This window comes from Channa argus, chromosome 20 (assembly GCF_033026475.1).
Source record: "Channa argus isolate prfri chromosome 20, Channa argus male v1.0, whole genome shotgun sequence".
Taxonomy (NCBI): Eukaryota; Metazoa; Chordata; class Actinopteri; order Anabantiformes; family Channidae; genus Channa; species Channa argus.
Genome location: NC_090216.1, coordinates 8,782,914 through 8,803,970, shown reverse-complemented (window position 1 = coordinate 8,803,970; position 21,057 = coordinate 8,782,914). Strand labels below are relative to the sequence as shown.

The following is a 21,057-nucleotide window of genomic DNA, read 5'->3' as shown; positions in this document are numbered from 1 at the left end:
GCTTCATGTCATGATATGATGAGTTGTCACAACAGCTCGCGGGGCGCTAATAAGCTGTAGTGAGGCTGGAGCAGGGAGGGAGGCCAGGCAGAGAGGAGAGAGATGTGGGGATGACAATGCCGTGATGGATTGGGGTCCTCTCAGGCCTCCAAATTCCAAAGCAAGCAGAAAAAAAAACTGCCAGAGCACCCCGAGCCTCTCCCAGAACGTGCAAGTGGCCCACGTCCAATGCACATGGAGTGACAGCACGCACGAACGCACGCACGCACGCACGCACGCACACACAACTGCAATACTGGGGAGCTGGGGAAAGTGTCAGAGAAGAGTAATCCGATGTGTGTGCAATACTTATTTTGAGCAGAACAAAAAGTACAAACTGTGCTGCCACCAATCTAATGAATCATCTGTTATCGCTCAGTGTTGTCTTGTTGAAATGTTTACACACAATTGTTTTCCTTTGGGAGGTATAGAGTGCCCCCTCCAGGCTAAAGATCCTCATCTCCAAGCAAACCCATATCATGCCAACACACACAAGCCCTGGTAGCACTCAATCAAATCAAACCTCACATTCAAGTAGACAATCTAAAGGAATACTTAGAGATTAACGGCAATGGAATATGAAATACTCTGACAAATTAAAGACTTATCAGTGCCACGATCCTTCTGCACACCACGCTGATTAGGAAAAAAACCCTGCTCCATTTCAGAAATGATATTTCTCGGTTAATCATTGCAGGGAAAAAAATCTCCACATTATTAAAACCTGGGAATTGAAGGTGGTGGTGGGGGGGTAAAAAAGTATTTTAAAAGCAGATACGGAGGTGTTGATCAGTTTTCGCTTGCAGAGAAGATGCGTCTCTGAGGGCAAGTGGCTCCCGAGACCACAGTATGTTTAAAAGTTAATCTATTCACTTTGCTGCAGTGACATGCCGACTGCTTGATCAGAGCGCTGAACAAAAATATTATGTGGGCCAGAGCCTTTGCTCCCCTTCCTCCTGCTCTCTTCGCTAGCACTCAAGTTGTTCGTCACCATTTATTTTTGCTTCCCATCTTTGATAGTCGGCACATCAAATAGAATCGCAGAAAGGACATGTTCTGATATGTCACAGATAAATAAAACTACGCACAAATAGCTTAAATATGAAGTGGTATTTGGTAGAACTGTTGTATTCTGTGAAGACAAATCACCTCTTAGACACACACGTGTGTTAAAGCTTTTTCTTTTCAATGTAAACAGCCTCTTGAGCTCTCATACCTGAGTTAAAGGGGTTTCTCTAAGAGGTGATATTGTATCACAGTGTTAAGAGCCAGACTGAAGTCTGCCTTTTGAAATGCAATCAGCCCCTCAGAATTTCAGTTGAAAGCCAGGCAATTAAGAATCTGAATTGGATGGCAACATTAACAAAGGAATATGTTAATCTGTGAGGTTATTGAAAACTTATTTTACATTTTATGGTTAAGACATGAGCTTAATCAAATAATATTTTGTCAATTAAATAATATTCCTTTTACAAGAAACATGTCCCTGACTTTTTAATTCATTTAGATGCACTCTTTATAATGTTTATTTCTCAGGCCTAGCTTGAAGAAAATAAAAACCTTAAGTCCCTGTGGATTCCATTTAGCATGCATGAATAATAGAATTAGCATGTGTATGTATGAACAGACGCAAAAGTTTTCCTGGTGGCAAACTATTTGAAATCACATGTTCACCACTCCCTCAGCCCAAATAACACCACCCTCCCTCCTCCCTACTCCACCTCACCAACCCACTACCAACCTGCGCCACAACAACAACCTGTCAGAATAAAGCCAAAAGCCGTCAGTGGTGAGAAAAAGCAGAGACAGTGAAGAAGCAGGGGAGCAGTGCTGCGTTACTCACCCAGCTGCTCAGATTGAGGTGCCAGCAGCCCACCTGCTGGAGGAGAGAGAGCCCAGGGCCCAGGACTCCTGCCTTGGCTCCCGTCTCCTCCGGCCCGGCTGGAGTTCCATCCCGCGGGTACATGACCCCCTTGGTCCCACCCCTGCCCCCTCCTCCTTGTTCCACCTGGCCCCCCCAGCTCCTCCTTCCTCCCTCTCTACGCCGGGGAGAAGCCCTTTTGCTCCTCTTGGCCGCTTTTCTCCTTCACTTCTGCTCCTTCTTTGTCTGTGTCTGCTTTGGCTCTTTCGTTCACTATGTGCGAGTGTGTTGCTGGGCATGTGCGGGGTGTGTGTGTGTTTATCGTCCCCCTTCTCTTTGCACTTGGTGCTGTGGATGGCTGACCATTGTTGCAGCAGGTTTTGACATGAGAGCATGCGTATCTCTTGAGGTGTCTACAGCAGGCTCAGCATCTGAGGCCTAGTGTCCCCATAAACACACACACACACAGTCGCCACAATCCTCCCATCCCACACACATCCATCCTTGAGAAAAAAAAAAAAGAATCCCCCAAATCCTTCACTCTAACCACAGAAGCACTTGCTCTTAGCGGCCAGAAGTCTCCTCTTCTCTCCCTGTACAAGTTTTGATGCTGGCGACAAGTAGTACAAGAAGTGAGAATCAGATTGTGGAAGGAGAGAAGGAAAAATTACTGTGAGCAGCTTTTCAGCACTGCAGCAGTCTTCCCACTAGCAATACTCCAGAAAAAATATATACTCACAAACAAACACACATGCACACGCACACACACACGCAAAAAGAAATCAGTTATTACCCAAATCCCTGCTGTACGTTGGGTCTGTGTAGTATGTGCTTCTTAGAGTATGTGTGTGTGTGTGTGTATGTGTGTGGGCTCTGCTGTGCCTCCAGGATGCCCAGAGATGAACTGGCAGCTTGAAAAGCTTTGGCTACAAGGTAAAGCGAGCAAGGCGAGCGATGGAGACAAAGAGGAGAGAGCAGGAGAGGGAGAGAGATAGAAAGGAAAAAAAGGAACAAGACACAACAACATCCACAAAGGGAGGGCAGGCTCAGCAAAGTGTGGCCAACAGTCACTTTATCTGTGTGATGCTGACAGTCCCCTCTTCATACCCACTTTCCAGGGGGGGGGGGAACCCAGGAGAGGGAGAGAAAGTCTTCACTCTGACACAGATGTGGCACCTTTCGTCGCATTCCTTTCTACTTTTTTTTCCTTTTTCGCCCTTTTTCTAAACAATATCTTAGAGTGGAGAACAATTCTCCTTCCAACTCCCCCCTCAAACTCTGTCTCCATTCAAGGTTCATGTGAACAAGGCCTCGAGCCCCTCCTCTACGCCCTCTTCTCTCCATTCTCTTTTGTCCGCAACTATTTCACCTTCACATCCATTATTCTTGTGAATACTGAAGTCAAATGATAAGCGTCACACGGGCAACACTTTTTATTGCGAATAAACGCAAAGAAATTCAAAACATTTGCCGGCCATCATTGGATACACATACATGGTGCATTAATGGTGAATTTCATCCAACACAAGTTTCTTTTAATTTAGAAAAACTACACATATTCCTAGGTTTGACAAATAATTAATACAATTGATGTGTCAATAGAAATGTCTTAATTAATTTCTTTTGGTGGTTGATTTAATTGTTGAGACAGCTGAATTGAGCATTTAGTATAGTAAAATATTATCTAGATGTTTATTAAAAATACATGGAAAAGTATGACACACATTTTAAAAATTATGTTAATATTATTATTAAATATTCTTAAAGAAATGTTAATTTTAAGTGTTTCTGAAGATTATCACTTGAAAATTCTGAAATAGCCGTATCTCAATTGATCATTTCCAAAAGACTCATTTTAAATTTGACATTATATAATTAACTAAAGCTGTCATCCTATAATTATCTGTTATAACCTCTCACAACCCAAACCTGACTAATGACCATGACAAATTAATTATTTACAGAATAAATTATTTCCACCCAGGCCCAGTAAAATTTTATATGTATTTAATATAACCAAATGAGGGTTATTGAAGGAGAAAATCAATAAGAAAAATTAAGTGAAGCATTGAAATCTTTAAAAAAAAAATGTTTTGAGTGAGACTAATAAAACTTAATAAGATAAATAAAAGATTAATATTTAAAAGCTGGGATTAGAAACACCTACGAACCAATAAATAATTTTCTCTTAACATAGCGTTGCTTTCTTTTTCTCCTGTTCTCGCTCAGCCTCTCTGTCACTGTTAGGATCCTGCTCTTCCCCTGGCCTGCAGCAGGCAGTCCTGAGGCCCTCAAAGCCAAAACAAAGCCCTGGGAAAGTCCTTTACACAGTTTGGACAATAGCGCTGGGGCTCCAGCTTGACAAGTAAAAGAGCTCCGACAAGGCGGTGGCTAATTGCCTGCCCTCCCTCCATTCAGCCGGCCTGCCACACTCCTGCCATCTCCTTTTGTCCCACGTGCACTTTCTTAAGTAAACTGCCAGTTCGCCAGCAAGTGATGGACAGCTCCCAATCACACAGCCACAATGGCATCAATGCTACAACACAAGAAAGCGGAGGGGGGAGAGAAAAAAAATACTCTATTCCACTCTACTGTCTAGGATGTTCGCACGAGACCCAAAAGTGTGCGAGAAAAGAGAAGAGAAAAAAAAAGGAAGAACAAAAAGTTTTACACAACAAGGAACCGAGCAACCTATGACCTTTACAAATTAATTATTTTTACACATAACTTTGAGCGAAGTGGAACAAAAACATAAAGAGAAAATGCTATTAACGCACAAGTCTAACTTCAAAGTGCTGGTGCTTTTATTTTATTTTTTACATTTACTATAAAAAATACAATCAAATTTTAATGTTATTTACAAATATGAGATCTATTTTTTGAAATACATATACTTAAAGATTTTAGACATGAACTTTAAGAGATATTAATCCAAATTTATCTGTGTTAACAGAAACACAGGAGCAGTAAATGTCACAACTAAATTAACTAAATTATTTAAATGTTAATACAATGTTTACAATTTTAAATTTGATTTGAAAGTAGTAATAATGGGATGTATTACACAATGTGCAATTGTGTTTTACTATAAACAAAGCAGTAATCATATTTAGTTTGATGTCTTACAATAATACACCCCTGTCAGGCTGTCAAGACAAAGCAATCAAACACTGCCTTTCATTATCCAAATTGTCAATCTGTCACTTAGCAACATAAGTGTTATAAATTGCCAAACAAGCTCAAAAAAATATCTATGCATAAATTCAATGAAAACATAACATTTAAAGCCAAACAAGCACCAGGAATTAAAGCACAGCTGTAATTAAAATGTTGAAAAGTCTTACCATTTAAAAGAGCTGTATTTGGGATGCTGCTCGGTTCCTGGTTAAAACAAGCATGCTGGCACTCGTGGTAGTGCACAGACTCCAAGCAGACTCCCACCACCATGTCAGCCACTAATCCACTGGGGGGCAGCACCTCATCTACGACAGCCCCTCGCTAACGCCCGATGGGTTAAGCCGATAAGAGTGCGGCCGGAGGACCGGGCGAGAGCCCAGGTATGCTGGAGCGACTTAGGACAGCAGCCCTTCAGGTCCCAGAGCAGAGAGGACGGCGAGGGTGCGGCCAGAGCTGGCTGTGCACTCTCAGCCCCCTCATGCATTCGAACGCACACTCAAGCTGCACAGCTCTCCTCCGCATCTGACCGGGGCTCCCTCTTTCCCCCTCGCCCATCTTCATATCCCCCCTAATAAGCTCTTTTGTGTCCATCTCTCTTTCTTTGATAAGTTGAAAGAACAACAAAAAGAGGGAGAGAAAGAGCGAGGCTTTCATTCAGCAGCTTGGCAGACATAAAGGTAGTGGAGTGCCGTCTATAGGAGTTGCCCTAACTTGGCTAAACTCAAGCAGCGGGGTGTCTCTCGTCATGTCATTAATCCCCAAAACTAGCCACGCTCCATTCACCGCTAGTCACACTAAATTAAATACAAAATCAAAAACACAAATGCAGGGCAGAAAAAGTGTCAGAAAAAAGGCTAGAGAAAGCATTCCGATTCAGGGCAAAGGGTGTGTTGCCCCTCGGTCCTGCCCGTCGGTAGCCCCAATTTTTGATGTTACGAAGCCAAGGAAAAAAGGCAGACAAAAAGATAAAAAACAAACATTTATCACCAAAAAAGCCTGTCATCGTAGTGCAGCTTTTGCACCTCCAACCCTCCCGCCTGAACTCTCTTAAGACAACTGAGAGGGGAAAAGGAACCCCAACTCCAAAGTCAGACCTGCCAGACAACAAGCCAACAACAGCAGATAAAACAATACCAAAAATACCAATAAATGGATACAAGCCCTGTATGGTTTTCAGGAGAGCTGGCAACAGAAAATTCAACCCGGCCAACTGGTGGCTTGAAGAGAGGAAGCCCACTCTTAAAGCCGTGATCCGACCATCCACTATACCACCGCTGTGAGCCTTTTAACCACAGCAGAAAAAAAATGACTATTGATCTTCAAATGGCGATAATTGAAAAGATCAAAAAGATTAAACAAAAAAAATCAAGAATGTGCTGACTTACCATGTTATGCTCCTTTTTTGTTGTAGGTTTTTTTGTTTAAATAAAAAAAAAAAAATTTGCTCAAAGATGCTGCATTGGAGGTGTCAAATTTTTGTAGCCGTCTCTTGATCGTATTACTTCCACAGTCCTGGTTTCCAATGCGTCTGAACTTTTTCCCTTTCTCTTTTATTTTGTTTGTGGTACCTAGCCTTTTTTTCCCCTGCTTAAGACTTTAAAAGCCTTCAGCTCAGTAAAGCAGCACAAATTATCTTGCCACCTTGCTCAGCTCTGATGCTTTGGCCGCTAACTTTGGAAGGCCCTTTACTACTGCATCAAAATTAGCATTGTCAAAGCAGTTAATGAATATTAATATTGTATTTGTCATTGGAGCTGGCCCATTGCTGAACTCCAAGTCATCCATCAGGGACAAGATTAAGCACACAATTATTTCTGACTGACAGGGACCAAATCTGGAAGATTTTTTTTTCTCCTCCAACAATTTAAAGAAAAAGACACAACATCATCTTAAGGTACCTCCCATGAGACGAGACAAGATTAATACACTTTTAATGAAGCAAGATTTTATGGTCCATGAACAGCAGGAACCTCAAGAAAAAAAAAGGAGAGGAATGTAGGCTTTTTTTTTTTTTTTTATTTTAATATTTTTAAAGGACTGAAATTAGAAATAATTTTGATGACAAAATTTAATTCAAAGAACATCCTCCTTTTCCTTTTGATGAAAAACAACGGATTTGTTCCTGATTTTCTTTTGACAAGAAGATCTGCATCTGTTTTATCACCTTTGTTGGAACATTAAGAGAAATAAGACGTACAAGTGCTGCTCTGTGAACAATGCTGGCTCTAAATTTAACATGAAACACTCATTAAAACGCAGGACCTTCAGCGCTCTCAGCAGAGCCCGGCGGAACACCGACCGCTGAGGACCACACAGGCAGCCTCCATCAGCACCACCCGCTGCAGCATTTCAGCTCCATCCAGGACCTCATTCCCTGCTCCGCCACCCGCTTCCCACAGCTTCACACTAGGAACCACGGCTCTGTCAAATACAGCTCTCCGCACAATTTTCCAAACCTTCAACAAATGTGTCACAAGGCACCATTCTGATTCTAAATAAGGATGTCAGCTCAATATTTCTGCTGCAAATGATTTCTGGAATTCTTTATAAACAAAAAGCTCTAATATGTATGAAATATTAACCCGAACTAAAAGCATTCCTACCTGCACCTGTCTTCATAAAGTGACACGCCATCTTCTTCTTCTCCTCTGTACCCAAAGCATTAATATTTTTTAAATCTTATTTCTTGTTTTTTGCATGATTTAAAAAAAATTAAAAAAAAGACTATTTCCTCTTTGCTCATGGATTGTAAATTCCAAGTGACACAGAGTCAAGCTTTGCAAGCAGAATACATCCATCTGACTGATTAGTTTTCTGCATTTAATTATTTCAGTCAGAGTCACGGCCAAAAGGAAAATCTTCTCATTTAAAACGTATTTTCTATTTGTGCGCCTCAGAAGAAAATACCATAAAATAAAGTGACTGTGTTGCACAAAAAAATGGCAGATGTGTGGCACTAATGCCAGCAGCCCAGTGAATTGGAGTGAGTGCAGGGGTCAAGCTGCGGGCTCACCTTGGAGCGCCGGGCCCCTGCCGACCACCCTGCCGGCTCCCTAATACCATTAGCAACCCTTAGATGAACATACTAAATTGGCCTTTTGTCCTCCAGGTGCTGATCCGGCCTCACCAACTCATTGGTATCATGGTACCAAATACAGATGGCGTTGCCTTATTCTGAAATGAATAGCACACATAAGAAAGCGCTGCGCTTTCCTGACTCTTCCGATCTCCAAAAGCCGTCGGCATTGCCGAAATCTTTTTTTTCAGCGCTTGTTCACATTTAAACTTTAGATAACACTATGTAATATTTGTCAGTAAATTTGTTCTTCGCGATGTTGCTTAAAATATAAATTATATAATTTTATTTAAAATTACACTTATACTTATAGGAGAAGAAGACATATAAAGATCTAAACTTTGTCCAATTCAGCAGTACAGACAGACACATAATTGTAATAAAATTAGGCAAACAAAACGGTTTTAACCAAAAATAAATTTGTTAATTTGTGTATTGTGCATTATTTGGAAAATAAAATCTCTCTACTGAAACTCAAATAGTATTAAATTATTTAGTTATTATTACACTTTTCCTTTATTATACAAATATAAAAATATACTGATGTAAAATACTGATGTTCAAAAGAGCTTGGAAAGAATGTTGTAAATTAAACTCTAGTTAAACAAATGATCTTTTAATTGTGACACAAGCACAGGCCCTGATTAAATGTTCGCACAAGGCTGCCTATGAAAACAGGCACTGAACATAGATTCCCACCATGGCTTAATTCAACTTGAGAGTCTAAAACAGGTCCAATCTAGGTGAGGAGGAGAGAAGGGAAGGGAGAGACGAGAGGGAGCAGAGCAGGCAGCTCTGTGGGCCCAGTGTGATCAAATCAGCGCTGGTATCAAATTAACTCTCCGACTTTGAAACTTATTGATCTGCTATTAAGACACTAGTGAACTTGATGAAGTGAGTGCTGTAGGTGACTCTGGGACTTCAAAGTCTAGCACCAGCCACATAAAACAAGCCACTTTGATCCCCGCTCTGCTCCTCGGATCTGGAGAGGGGGCTTCAGAGGAACCCCCAATTCTACTCTCCTCTCTTCTCCCACTCACCCCGGGCCCGTGCTCTAGCTTTCTTTTTCCCTTTTCCACGTCTGCTGATTTTCCGAGAACCGGCAAAGCACCGGTGCCACACAATGTTCAATCGCACCACATTTTACACATCCGTCAGCAAGTTCAGGGCACAGTAGTGTACAGTGATGCAGACAGATCTCTTTTTCTGATTCACCAAGGACAGAAAAAGTAAACCACCACACACACACACACACACACACACACACACACACACACACAGAAAAAGAAGCAATATGATGTCAAAACAAGTACTAGAACAAGGCGGCCATCTAAGCATATTGGCAATAAAATTCAGTGTCGATAAGAAGGGGATTCTTCATGCCAAATACGGCATGTAATAAGGTCGGCGATGAGAGAGACAATGCAGAGTGGGAGATAGCAGTACTATTGTGTGGTGAATGCATCCCCCTCTTCGCTTAAGGCAAGTCTTCCCACTACATTAAATACTGTGTGCTGCCAATCACACCTGCCTTTTTTTCAGTTTGTGCCACTGGGTGGAGGTAGTAGTTAATGTTTTCAACATGCACCGTAAAAGTACAATATACTAAAGCAGACAGATATCACAACCGACCCACAGAATATGTCTTCTCTCAACAAACTAAAACCATATTGGGACAAATGCAAGAAAAAAAAAAGAAAAAAAACACAAAACAAGAAAACTAAAAGAATCCATTTTCTCTTCTCATTTTACAATAAGACAGCCTGGAGGTATGAGAAACAAAATCGCAGTTCACCCTCCACTGAGCTGCTAACTTAGCAGGACTGAGTAAAATAAATATTAACAGCTAAATTAATCATCGGCAGGGCACTGTTTGCGCTCAGGCTCCAGCACTCACAGACAGGGTGTGTGTGTGTGTGTGTGTGTGTGTGTGTGTGTGTGTGCTCTTGTGAGTGTGTCTGCACTTGGAGTGCCGGGGCTAAGCTGCGTCTGTTTAATTAAGAGGGGTAAAACAGATGACAAATGTGAGACAGTTAAACATTTAATGTGTGCTTATCTCCCCCCTCATTTATTTAGCTGGGAGAGATTCAGAGTGGGTGGCGTTTAAGAGTGATGCACCGGCGAAATGCTGATGGAATTAGAACCCCGTGTGCCATGACAAGTCAGAAAACAACACACAGCCATTTCCTGACAATTGTTTTGACGTTTTGCAACTTAATTCTGTTTGATGAAAAAGAAAGGCATTACAGGATAGATCAAATCAACGCAAATACGGATTCTGCTACTTAGCTATTTGTAAAAAAAAAAAAAAAAAAAAAGAAAAAAGAGAGAGAAAGAAAATAAATAAATAGAGTTTCAATGTAAATGACAAGATGTCACTTAATTATGGATATATTATTTTTAGCAGCCTTACTGAAATTGTCAAAATAAAGCACGCAATTAAAAATGCAACTGTTTCAGAGCACTAGTTTCCCCTTCATTTCACCTGACAAAGATTTAATTTTTTTCTTGTGGATGATCCCCATTGTATATCTGGTGCTGATGCACATTGCCTAGAGTCAATGTCAAATTCCAGCTCCAATAGTCCCGCAAAAAATACAGAACGAACGGTGCCCGCGGCGCACACATCCCTTTACTCAACCCACTTACAATATCTTACCCAAAGTTATAGCTTCCAATGTGACAATGTTAAAAGGAAAGAAAAAAATTATTTTATCCACACATAATACTATATATATTTACACACACACAAACACACGCACATATACATACACTGTATAAAAAGAGAGAGAGAAAAGAAAGGGATAAAAATGGGTGGCACAGGAGGGGGGTTGGAGGGGGGATAGAGAAGCTGAAGCTAAAAAAGCAAAAACAAGGAGAGGGAGAAAAAGAAAAAAAGAGGAGGAGGTGGAGGAGAAAAAAAGCCCTGTGCCACGAGCATATATAGGAGAAACCTTCACCAATTAGTGGGGAGAAACGGGAGAGGGAGCTGCCGCAGCGTCGGCACTCAAAGAGCCAGGCCTCGCGGCGAAGCTGTCATGTCGGCAGGATTGATCAACAGGCCTGCTATTTCTAATGGCATGTTGTCATGAAGCTGCAGCCATGGGGAGCCACCTGCCTCAGTCCTCGCACAGCACTCTGTGTGTGTGTGTGTGTGTGTGTGTGTGTGTGTATGCGCTGCATGTGTGTGTGTGTGCGCGTGCATGAAAGATTGGGGTTGGGGGTACTGCAGCAGCCATACCTATTCTGTGCCCATATATCTTTTACTAACAATTTGAAAACAGCCTGGAATCCTCCTCCCACTCTCTGGCAGTCTTACCTTGCCTATCCCTTAAGGTGGGAGAAATGTGCCATCCTGAATTGTTCTTTATTCTCACACAGCAGAGCCAAGCTATTGTAAAATCCAACACAATGGATACAAATGTATACTGTGTTAGAAGGATGGGAAATGCAAATGAAAGCAAGACATTTCCGTAGCTTCACGTTTAGTTCAGTGTATCTATACACAAATTCTGGCTTTATTTATTCTTTTCCTTATCAATTTCCCTTTCTTCATGGGTAATATTTTCCCTGTTCAACAAATGAATCCCTCAATTTTACTACATAAAACAGTATATTACATGGAGTAAAACTAACCAGACTTATCATCTGAAAGGCATTGCATTTGATTATAGGCCATTGCCTTTAAAAATAAATAAATAAATAAAATAAAAAAAACAAGCCGTCAAATAATCGGCGCACGATCGAAACTCATCTGCAAAATGTCATCGCGGGAAAAGCACAATCAAAAACAAGGAAATTGCTTTATAATAACACTGCCACGTTAGCCTCGCTTTTCAGTAATACGGTGACAAAAAGCTGCTTCGTTTTCAGCCACGGCGGCCAAACAAGCCCAGCTTCGCTAACAATAAAAAGTCAAATAAAAGTTACAGAACTTGAGAGTTCAAGGTAGCGCGGGCTACTTGGAGTGCGTGTCACGTACAGTTAACCTTTTTATCGGGCATGCCTGTGGTCTCATCAGTCGATGAAATTCTTTGCCCGCGGCGGTGGCTTAGCCGAGGGACACGGACCAATAGAAAAATATTTCATTGTGTTAGCATTTCAAATGGTGAGTGGAGGGTGGAGAGGAGGGTATTTGGAGCGGCGGTGGGGGAAGAAGCTCTAACCGATCGTTGCCAGCGGAATTAATTGCCTATTCTGAGAATAATGTCCCTTATCCACGATCCTCGGAGGGCCGAACGCTAGCAGAGGCCACTTTTTTTGTTTTGTGTCTTCAAAAAGAAGAGTGCTTAGGGGTTCTGGCAGTATTAGGAGTTTAGCTCAGTCCCCTTTAGGCCGGGAAAAATAATCAGAAGCACTGAACCAAACTCAACTAATCCGTACCCCAATTAAAAACGCAGAACCCAATACACCTATAACATTAAAATGAATCAACAAATCAATACTTTTTAAAAAAAATAGTACGTAGTAAAATTTGGTAAATTCTGACTGAAAAGAAAAAACGTAAGAGGTAAAGCAGCTATGTTTGGCTTCCAGCCAGCAGCGCTCGATAAATGGCTCAAGATGGAGCGACCCCGGTGGTTCTTCTATCCTTTTATTTAAGGAGATTTAAGTTCAGGCTCTGTTACACATTGGCCAAGCATATGCAATGACCCTAACTGATATTGGTGCATCTTTTAGCCACATCTTAATCTAACCTTTGTAAAGTTCTCTGGCTTTTCAGACTCAAAACAGCATTAAGAACGAGTATTGTTTGGAGCAAGGAAGGAGGCAGCCCTGGGAGAAGACTCCACAGAAAACCTGGGCCCGGGCCGGGGCAGGAGCCCTCTGGAAAAACAGCTGCTTGTGCTCTCCAATCAGTGGGAAAACAAAACCAAAACCCAACCGCTAAGAAGGGAGGATAAAAACAAGACTTTTTTGTGTGTGCGTGTGTTGGTGGAGGGGGCACCCCAAATGCTCCATCCCTCCATATCGACCTCTACGGGCCCATTCGTGCTAGGTGTCGATTTCATCCCTCAGCAGATGGACGGGCGAATTCGCAGCAGTCCCCATTACACGCCTCTCCTTCGCTCATTGTGAATTCAGTCAACGAAGTCAATCTTATTAACTTCCGCGCCGGTTCACACATGACATTTTCTTCAATTTTCTCGCAGACATCAAAAACATCAATTAGCAGCTCGAAAATGGGAAGGAGCGAATGACAGAGTCCGATAACGCCGACTTATTTGAAGCCGAGGGTAAATCTATTCTCCAGTTTTGAATGTGTTCATTACAATTGCATTTTCAAAGAAGACCTCCAAATAGCAAAGAAATTAAATTTATCTCCTAGAAATGTCCAGAAATTGTTTTTTCCCCCCTCTTTCTTTTTTTTTTAATCCTGTGTCTATCTCTCAGCCTCAGTGGGTGACACAAAGCACTGTGGTGCTGCATTTTCTTTTTCTCATTAGAACAGATCACAACTCCCACAGAAGTTGAAACCCTATACTGTAACCTCTGGTGTAACCTATAAAAATTATTTTAAAAAGAGTCCAACATTTCTTAAAGAAGAAAAGGAGGTGATAAAGTACACTGCCGGTGACCTACAGTTTTAACAAAAACACCAGACGATGGCAAATGCACTGTCTACTTTACCCAACAAGGGGAGCTATTATCAGATTAAAGAAATTAAACGCTTCAGAAGAAAAATGTTTAGGACATTATTTTGTATTCGTCTATCCATTACTCTTTTAATTTACAGACACATGACCCCTTTCAATTTGTTTTATTACATTATAATATGATTACTGTGTTGAACTAATATTGTCAGAATTTGCCTATGCCCATAAACATTTTATCCAAATATGGAAACAAAATAATCTAATGTTTTTGTAAAGTATGCAATTCAACAAATTACATAAAATTTTACTGCATCAATACTGGTTAATAAAAAAAAATGTATTCTGTACTATTTACATTTAATGCTGCATCTTCTTAAATGTTATAAAATAAATAAGACATTGCCTTTTATAGTACGCTGCCTTAATTTTTTTTCAACCTATTTTTACATAGTTCCATGTGTATTTTGTTGCTTAGATTAGATGTTGTTCTGTTAGGGTCGAATAAAAAAATAAAAAAATAAAAAAGCATTACATTTATCAAAAAGCTAACTTCCATCTAAACTTCCATTTATCCACAGCCTCATTGATCATTTTTTGCTGCTCCACATCACGGTTACATCAAAATGTGAAATACAAACCTACACATTAATGAAGCTCTCTCATGGCCCAAGTCTTCTGTCTCCCATCACTGATGAACATGTAACTCAATAAACCTCGGCCGGTAACCTTTAAGTAAAGGGCTATTTTTTGCCGATATCCAAACATTGTCAGACGGCTTCCTCATGCTTGAGTTACATCTCCCAGGGAGTGAACAAAAGCAACTTTAGTGGCTGTGGAAAGACACTCGTAATGCAAAGGGGGGGAGAGCGGTCGCACACGAAGCCGTGCGGATCACGTTCCTCCGGCCCATTGATTTATGATCTTTTGACATTATTTAGTTGCTTTTTATTTTCTTGCTCGTCTTTTATTCCATGTCACAAATGACAGAAATGTCCAAACAAGTGATGTTGGGAATATCTACTATCTGTCAAAAGAGCGGGCTTTTCCCGGCATTAAAGCGACCAAATGCTCTGACGCAGTGCCGAGAATCGGCGGGATGAAAATATCACTCTTTATAACAGAGGCTAATCAGATTTCAAATGCCGTTTGCCTTCTAGCCAAAAGGAGATGGAAATGCGTGGAGCAATTGGGATGTAACCAATACACTCCTAGTTCAGTGCCATCTTGACCTCAAGACAAAAGGCCTTCACTTTTTTCTGCACATCAGATCTATGTGGTATGTACAGCCAAGAAAAATGGATCATACAGTCAAAATCAAAATGAATACTACATGTGACTTTCAGCCTAATTTCTGTTCTAAATAGACACAGCTGAATTGGACAAAGCTGCCATCCTAAAGGCAGAGAAAAACAAAGATGCATCTGTAATAGGTCTGTCTGCTGAATGTTGAACACACAGCAGTGATCAGTTCCATTAAGCAGGGATTTGATCATCTCCTCAATGCACTTTCACAGCCCGACTACAGATTAGATCACTGTGAAAATGGTCAAATGGTGTGTTTATCTCTCTGTAATTATTTTGATGCAGATGACAGAGATTGGTTGTTTGCATGTAGCTTGATGAGTGTGCTGCAGTGTGAGCCAAGACATGCACAGAGACACACACACACGCTGGTGCATAAAGAGCCGAATGGTCCCTCTCAATGCCATTAACCTATTAGATAGTTTTAACAAAGGCCTGAAAAAAGTCGGAGCACCGCGCATATGCAATTACTGTACCGTAATCCTTACGTTATTATTAATGTTCTGGTTTTGTCACACAAATGGACTTTCAAAACATTAACACAGAAACAATAGAATGTATTGAAGTAAGCTTAAAGATGCAACAAAAGCAGGAAAACACCACTACAGCTTGTATTCTACATCTTGTAGTCTGGTACTTTGGTAGCAGTAAAAAAAATGTTTTTAACTATTTAAAAAAAAAAAAACGAGTTTGTTCATATTCCTGGGCCAAGAGATGTGCTTCCAAAGAAACAGATCCACCATCTCTGCAGAGAAATGAGTAATTTGAGATGAAAAACTTGAAGAAAACTTTGAAGCTCAGTAATGATGTCATGTACATTTACTTTGCTGCTACCTGAAATCATTTGCCGAACAATCTTCTTGGTGCGCATTTAGGCATTAAGTGAACTGACCTCTATTGCGTGAAGCAGATGTTTCTGTATTCCCAGCTGGTGCGACCTTGAGTGAAATTGTCTTAATCCTGAGGGGTACACTGTTGCCCTTCCAGAGCTGATAAAATATTCAGAATTATGAGATTATGTGTGTGATGAATCCTTTCTCTCTCCTCGCTCGTTTTTCCGCAATAATCACCTGTACTTTCACTTCACTTGAGTTAGGCTATGTCACTAGATTACAGGCCCTTCATATCTACCTTTCCAATTACTTTTAAGAGTTTTGGATGGACAAATTTGTGCTTTCATGTCCAGTGTTAGCAGATGAGTCGCTGCTTCTGGCCATGAAAGGAGAGTTTTTAATGAGCTGAGGTGAGGTTAATTGGTTCGCTAAGATCTTCTAAGTCATGTGCCTCTATATGAAATTAAGTCAATTTCCTGGTGTTTCCCTGGATGTATTTAATAACAAACACTTCAGCCCAATTTTCATTTCACACAGCGAGGGGGAGATACAGGCAATGGGTAGTGGCGAGGGTAGTTTGGTTGTTTGTGCTTGTGTTACTTTGCCTTCACTGCCGCCCTAAATCCTGTGTTGGTGTTTCTTTAAAGAGCAGTAGTGTAATATCAGCTCCCCTTCACAACTCCCAGGAATATCTTGTTTATAACTGCAAATGCTACAGGGATTCCCACCAATACCTGAAAGCTAATTGCCAGCGAAGCACTTTTCTATAGTCTATTGTTTATTCAAATTTTATGAAGGGGGACACAAAATGTCTGTATGTTGCAATGGTTGTGCATTACAAAGACAATAATGATTAAATACTTAAATAATGATTGTTCCATATTGCATCTAAAAAACGCTTTGCAAAAATATGGTCATAGTTAAAGGATGAGTTAAAAGCATTCAGATATCACTAATTGAAAATTGCTTAAAACAAATGCAGCATAGTTCGTGTGCTAAATGTCTCTGCATAACAGCTGCTGAATGCTGAGGTTCAGGAAAAGTTGGGAAACTTTGTATTCCCCTGTATACATGAAGTTTAGGCACTAAGAAAACACGTCCTCCACCACAATTGTATGCTGCAGTGATAATTTGGTCCAGTTTTGACGCATGTGCAGGCTAGTTCCCAACATGACTGCCCCCGTGTGTATGTGCTCATAATGGGACAACGGGACTGCATGATGCTTAATTTCTCTAACAATCAGGGTAAATCTGCAGCAGTCACTGTTGTTGACTCAATGCAGGGGAACTGCTGCATACACACCGTGATATACTAATCCTCCACAAATGACTGAGTCTTTCACTTGCTATTAGGAACTACATGATGTGATCTGCCCAGACTAAAAGACCTTGTAATCAACACTGGTGCAAATGTGTTAAGTTCACTGTCTCGTTGAGGGGGGTTCAATGATCCTGACAGTGTAATTACGGGTTGCCACCACAACGCAGCGGCCAGCGCACTCAACACTAATTCAATCTATCTTCATTTCCAAGCGCAACGCCCCAACCATTGATGGATAGTTATCATTAGAGAGTGACAAAGCACTGAAACAACTGAAGCGTGAACGACAAAGTGAGTGTGTGTGTGTGTGTGTGTGTGTGTGTGTGTGTGTGTGTGTGTGTGTGTGTGTGTGTGTGTGTGTGTGTGTGTGCGCGCTTACTGGTCGTAAAGTCAAGGAAGAGGAGAATGTGTTCTCTCAGATACACACTATTGCCCTGGACAGCAGGATTATTTATTACAACAAGGATGAATACAGTAAGACAGGCTGGGGAAAGAGCTCTGTGTCAGGAAGCTAGTTTGCATCATTCACACATGCGCACATACAAATAAACACAAAGAATACTCACGTAGAGTATGTATGTGTTCTCTCTTTCACTCACACAAATACACACACACACACACACACACACACACACACACACACAGAGACTTTGGCTCACTGTGACCCCAACACACAGAGAGGCAATGGCTCGACTCACCAGCCTTTTATAGCATGCTGCTCAGACTGCTGACAGACACACACAGATACACACACTCGCACAGGTCTGGGCACCGTCTGCAGCCAAACACAAAACCACAGTCTGTGATTGAGGCAGACTTGTCTGCTCCTCTATATTTTCAGTCTATATATTCAGTCCACCCAGGGCTGTATATCTTAATTATGTACTCTGCCGCTTTTCCTAAAAGAAGGGGTGACAGAGTCTGCACTGGAGCAGCAGCAGGCCACTAAAATGAGGCTTTTCCAGCCTTTATGGGGCCTCCAGCTCAGCAACTGCATCATTACATGACCTTTAAGCTCTGGACAAAAACACAGTGGATGCCTCACTCCCTGTGTCTTTTCCTGGCATTACTGGCTCACACACTGCAAATATTAGAAATGATCCTGTTTTTGGCTTCTTTTTTTTTTAAACCAAGTTTTATGTCTTCAAATATAAACCCGAACTCCAAAACTTTTCAGGAAAACTAATAGGCTATAAAAGGCTGTAATACGTAAATAGCTCAAAGAGGGGATGCGGAGAACAAATGGCCGAAGAATTTTACCGCAGTGTTGAGCTCAATGTGATTATCTTTCTTTTTTACTTGCGGGTCACAGCTTTAGGGGTCACCACCATCTCTTTCTCACTCTCTCTGTCTCTGTCTCCCTCCCTCTCACACACACACACAGACGTTAGGCTTTGCCATTTCAATGACTCAATCACATCTGGAGCTCTCCATCGATTATGCTCAGTGACCTGGCAAAGACCCATGTGGTGAGTGCAGGTCCCAGCTCTCTAAATTAGACCACGTTTGAATGGGAGCCAGTCCTGGTCGCCCTTGTTCATTAACCAGAAGGTGGTGCTACCGGGATGTAGAGCACCACTATTTTATCACACCTGAATTTGTTGACACTTCTTCAAAGAACACAGGCATACTCCGTTTCACCGTCAGGTGATGCTCTCTGCTTGAATGCATAAGATTCTCAAGACATGTGAGCTCTTGTTCAGTTGGCTCACTGTGAGAAATGAATGGTTTCTAGATTCCTCTAACCTCATTGTAAATACACCCACATAATTAAACTTGATGACTACTCATGCACATTCCTAATATGCTATTATACAATTGCACATGCTGTACATACAACAGCTTTGGCGATCTGTATGTATACATGCAGGCATGAGCTAAGCGGCCAATGTGCTGCCGTAGACTGGCTGGCCTGCTTGCAGACCCTGCAGTTTGTTTAGCAACACTCTTTTTGACGACGCCCGAAGGGTGCAATTAAGCCCAATTAGAGCCTGTCGGTTTTATTAAGAGGCACAGACTGGCCAGGCTCGGGGGCAGTGAGGGGTAGAGGAGGGAGGAGGAAGAGGAGAGGGAGGAGGAGAGTTGCAGCACCAAGCTAATGCTACTCTTGAGGAACTAGGCAAGCACCACTGTGCGGAAACTGGTGTAAATATACTGTATGCCAACTAAACAGATACTAAACAGAAGTGACAGCTGCAGTTTCATGAAATGACTAACTGCTGTTACCAGCGTTGGACTTAAAACCAAAGACTTGCCAGGGGCCTGATGGAGCCTTCATAACCAGGTCAGGACCAGCATGTAACCTCAGCTGCTCTCAGCTCAGGTACACAGAAGCTACCTTTATGATGCTACATAAAAGCTGTGTAAAAGTACAGCTTTGTGATCAGAGAACCTGAAGGGATCAATGGATGACAAAACCAGCTCGTCTATAAATACTCACTGGCTAAACTGAATGCAGACATGTGTGGATGCAGATGTCACAAAGCATTTTCGGAAGGGGGTTAGGGGGTGGTGACTATGTAGTTATGTGAGCGTGCCCTGATATATTAGTGTGGTTGTGAATAGAGCAATACAGCTGGCTTGGAACAAAAACTGCAGCATCTCTTTCATCAGCAAATCAAAAAAAAGAACGCAAATGAATGTATCATTTTCCCCCCTCGCAAATCCTTTTCCGTCGACCCCTCGACAGAGATGTTTACAGATAGCTATCATTCCCCCTCTTTTTCACATTTGCGCTTGGACATGTTTCAAAAGACCGGGCCTTTTCATCTTCCCTCTCGCTGTGAGGAAATTTGCTCCTTAATGGCTTTCAAAACAGGAAGCGCAGACAATAAAAAAAAGGAGAAGTGAGAAGAACGCTTCGCTCCCCAGTCCCCCCTTCAGTCGACGCATCCTTTGCGGAGCTGAGTGCTGCAGCACACTGCTGCTATGCCAAGGTGCCAACTGTGCCAGTCACACTGACCTCCATCTGCAGGCAACTTGATACCATCTCTCCAACCGCCGCATACTCCCACTGAATGGGTTCGCTCAGTCACACTGAAGTCTGAATGGCATTCAAGGCTCAGGCTTGGAATTGTGTTTCGAGTTTGTGTGCTATTGTATTCTTTGTTCACAGCTGCTGTGTAAAAAAATCCTTTATCACTACACTGAATACTAAAAAGGGTTGTATTGGAGGAATGCACACAGGAATACATTACTGCCAATGTGCAAATCACTATCAGGCAAATTAGAGCTGATTTAGAGTCTTTATCAATGACCCTTAGAAGAGTAAGGTTGAACTGCTATGGACCGGCTCAAATTACTACTCTGGATTGTCTCCTGCCAAGACTAGGCTTACTATTTTAATAGTATATGTAGGTGTCTGTTTACTCATGTTGTATTCATAATTCCGCCTCCTGCAGGGCATCCGTGTCCACTGAGTGCCCTTGAACATGCCATGAGTAGTCTTTCTGCACCTCAACTAAAAAGAGACCTGAAAGACAGCTACACACGCTTCCGCACAGTTGGATAAAACAAACCTTAACCACACAGCTCAACCTCACCAAAGAAGTAGCTTTTTTTCAAAAGATGTTCAGAAGATTGTTTTTTTTCCTCCTCTCTCCTCATCTTTGCTTTTTCTGTCCCTGGGTAAAACAAATGCATCATTTTTCAGTAAAAATAAATAAATAAAGTTAAAAAAAAATCTTTACTCCCTCCTCTCCCTCCCATTGTGCCATTTCCGTGTATGGAAGTGTTCCCTCCCATTGATTTTCTCCCAGCCAGGGCCCTACCCAACACGAGCTGCTTCCTTGCTGGTGTCATCTCCTTGTGCCTCTCTCCTTTTTAACTGTGTTTTACTCTTGTGGCAATGT

At 41.7% G+C, this 21,057-nt stretch overlaps 1 protein-coding gene across 48 annotated transcripts in view; it reads right to left on the bottom strand.

Moving 5' to 3' along the window:
- The window catches only part of tcf7l2 (transcription factor 7 like 2), an 86,190-nt gene that overhangs the window by 20,506 nt on the left and 44,627 nt on the right, over positions 1–21,057 (bottom strand). The window contains exon 1 of one of the 48 annotated variants that reach the window (XM_067487415.1): positions 1,883–2,023. The exons of the other annotated variants lie outside the window; for them this stretch is intronic. Coding sequence (XP_067343516.1) covers positions 1,883–2,005 — 123 coding nt within the window. The 5' untranslated portion in view covers positions 2,006–2,023. Of the gene's footprint in view, positions 1–1,882; positions 2,024–21,057 lie in introns of those variants that run through there. 48 annotated transcript variants of the gene reach the window in all.